Source organism: Drosophila simulans, chromosome 2L (genome assembly GCF_016746395.2).
Source record: "Drosophila simulans strain w501 chromosome 2L, Prin_Dsim_3.1, whole genome shotgun sequence".
Taxonomy (NCBI): domain Eukaryota; kingdom Metazoa; phylum Arthropoda; class Insecta; order Diptera; family Drosophilidae; genus Drosophila; species Drosophila simulans.
The window spans coordinates 14,939,012-14,942,389 of NC_052520.2; the positions used below are offsets into that span (position 1 = coordinate 14,939,012).

Below are 3,378 nucleotides of genomic sequence, written 5' to 3' on the forward strand. Positions count from 1 at the left end.
TTCCTTTTTTATTTGAAAAATATGTGATTCCAAAAACTCATATCGGTGGTTTAAACGGTGTTGCAGGTTAGAGTTACGAAAACGAATTTATTCCTTTGATGAATTCAGCTTTTGCCAGAAAAGTACAAAAAAGCAAAGCCGAAAATTGAAAATAAATTCGAAATATGTACATAAATAAAGCGCATGCAATATTCATAGAGTCCTTAACAACTTTACGCTTTGGCAAAGGACTCAACTCACATATCATAAACATGTTTCACACGTTCTCTGGCCCCAATTCACGCCCCCCCTGTCTGCTAACCATTTACGTTGGCATTTTGGGGCGGCCACAAAACCCAGCCCGTCATCGTTCACTGTTTATCGATGATGTGCAAATTAAATTTTCCAGTGCAGAGGCGGCTCTGGAAATTGGAGGGCGTGGCTGTCCGTCCGGAATGGACAGCCGACAGCAGCATTGATGGATACGATGCGCACGTGTCATAGACCGCAATCGAAAATATTTTTACACTTCAAAATTATGGAGACTGGCGGTGGACAAACAAACAAATAAATAAATAGAGCTAACGGAAAATTGTGGCTGCCACAGAAGGTTTGTGGCCAGAGGTAGGTCCTGGTTCGAGGGCCATGAGTTGGCAAATTTACTGAAAGTTGTCTAAATTTATAAAGCTGCCAAATAGCAAGCTACTGGGAATGGTATATGTACTTTTATGAAAAACCCGGAGCCAAAGCCAAACGAAGCAAACAACCACCTTACAAATATAAAACTAAAATGCAACTAATTTGTATGGCCACATAGGAGGGGGGTGGGGTTGTCGGTTTATGCCAGAAAGGGCTTTGTAAGTGTTTGTTAAATGCAACTAATGTTTTTCTTGTGGAGCTTTTGTTGTTCGTCTGCTGCTCACTTTGACATACACTGGCCAAATATGAATTGCTCACAGTTATATTTAAATACACTTGAATAAAAACCTAAGCATAATGAAGGGTTTTTAAAGAGAGTTACATTTTAATAGCGTTCCATTAATATTGATTTTAAGTATGAAATAATTATATTTAATTTGATTACAAATGTACTATGCATTTTCATTTAAAAAATACATAATTGTAACCTTGGCTTTATTGAACTGTTAATCACTTTCTTAGAAGATGCATTGTGTTTTCCCTAATCAATTCCCAATACGATTTCCAATAACTAAAAATAACAATAAACATAAATGCAGGTTTCTGCGAATGTTTCAACTGATAAGCCATGCTGTGGCGATTATTAATTACAGAGAGACTCTTAATCAGTCCGCAGTCTTGAAATGAATACCATCGGAATCGGGATCGTGTGCCTCATTCTCCCTCTTCTGGGATCCGCTTTGTTTCTGGATCCTGCCTGCGGGATTCGTGCTCCGATCCCTACGGTTCCACGGATCATAAATGGGGCGATCGCACCATTGAGATCAAGTCCGTGGATGGCATTCCTTCACACCACCGATAACTATTTTGTTTGCGGCGGAACTCTGATCACAAACCGTAAGTATTTATAGAACTATTGCGATTAAAGTTAATATTAAATACTTGTTCCTGCAGGCTTGGTTCTAACTGCAGCGCACTGCTATCTGAAAAATTTCACATATACCAATCTGTAAGTTTAATGAAATGCAATATAAAATACAGATAATACAGATTGCCATACCTTTCTTCAGAGTAGCTCGTTTGGGAGAATACGATAGGGATGATGTTGAGAAATGCTACGGAAGTTATTGCACGCTTAGAATTGAGGGCAAAGTGGACAGGGGATTCAAGCATCGCCTCTTCGATCCCGACACTCTGGCCTACGATATAGCCCTTCTCCGGCTGAAGCAAAGAGTAGAGTATCGGGGTGAGTTATATCCCTCTTTCCGAGATAAAAATCATTATATAAATGATACTATATGAAATGATCATTCACAGATAACATTAGACCGATCTGCATTGTCACGGATACTAGGTGGAGGAATTACATTAACTCCTTGGATCCGCTAACTGGAACTGGCTGGGGAAGAACGGAAAAAGGTCAAGATAGTGGCTATCTTAGGACGGTGGACTTGAGCCGACAAGATCCTATCATATGTTTAAAGTATACCGCTAAACATATTTTGAAAACCCAGTTTTGTGCCGGAAATTTGGATAGCGGTTTCTGTAACGGCGACTCCGGTGGTCCTGTTGGAGCATTGATCCCATATAAAAAGTCATCTCGCTTCATACAAGTCGGAATCTCTAGTTTCGGCAATTATCGTTGCTCAAATGCAAGTGTGTTCACGAATGTCATGAGCCACGTGGACTGGATCCTTTTGGTGCATAACAACTATACATAGTGATCAATCTTCCTAGTCATGCTAGGTCATTATAGCTTCCAGCCAGCTCTGTGGCACTGAGATCGTATCTTTTCTAAGAATTAGTTGGAATTTATACAAAAGATCTTATATATCATATTGTTTGTAGGACTTGTTTTAAATTTATAAATTTCTATTAAAATTAAGACAAATATACATAAGTATGTATGATATTCATTAATCTTTCATCTAAGAAAAGCCGGATTCTCATGTTCAAGATATAGCTGAATCGGGAGAATCGCCTACCAGGACCGACTCAGCCAGATCGCCAGTCATTATGCTGTTGACTTGCCCAGTTTCCCTCAGTTCTTTCATGCGTAAGTTTTGTTTGCCTAAGCCACGCTTAAGCATTTGGCCAGTGCGTGTGGCAAGGCAGTATTAGCATCCGTTGCCGGGCTTCTGGGTTTGCAGTGTGTGCCGGCTGCTGGCTGGATGGCTGGTTTGTTGGTGCGTTTGTTTGTGGCTGGCTAAATCCTTTCATTTTCATAACTCGTCATAGAATGTAAACAAGATTAAGTTAGTTTTCTGTGCTGCTCAAGTGGCTTTGGTCGCCCCAAGTGCCAGGGAGCGCCCGGTGTTATGGGTAAGGGTCTAGTGTCGAGACATAGGGATATGCAATATGCCCGGCTTGGGTCCCGGGCAACTGCGGCTGTCGTCCTGCCCACAACAAGTCCACCAAGTGACTGTTGCAATTGCTTTCGGAGCTCGGAGCTCTCCAGCTGTTGTTGTCCTTGCCGTTGCTGTTGTTGCCATTCTACTAAGCTTGGTAAAAGTTTTCGTATTAAAAAGTTGGACGTAGGGATTTCACAAAAGCTTCCGCCGCATTATATTGAGAGCTGATTTTGAGGATGCCCTTGCCCACTGCTGAACCGCTAGCCAACACTCTCATTCCCATTACCCTCCAACCCACCAGCAAACTATCCGGCCAACCAACTTGCAACGCCTTCGTCTTAGCCTTGGTTTTCTCGTTTGATTGCCCAAAGTGACATTGCAGTTGTTGTTTGTTTGTCGTTCGCATAGT

The 3,378-nt window shown here is 41.5% G+C and overlaps 1 protein-coding gene across 1 annotated transcript; it reads left to right on the plus strand.

Moving 5' to 3' along the window:
- Positions 1 to 1,280: 1,280 nt before the first annotated feature.
- Positions 1,281 to 2,458, plus strand: LOC6732400 (serine protease grass). Its single transcript, XM_016180175.3, has 4 exons — positions 1,281 to 1,515; positions 1,573 to 1,627; positions 1,689 to 1,864; positions 1,936 to 2,458. Exons 1-4 carry the CDS (start codon positions 1,302 to 1,304, stop codon positions 2,337 to 2,339), a joined length of 849 nt encoding a protein of 282 aa, XP_016025056.1. The 5' UTR covers positions 1,281 to 1,301; the 3' UTR covers positions 2,340 to 2,458.
- Positions 2,459 to 3,378: the final 920 nt, after the last annotated feature.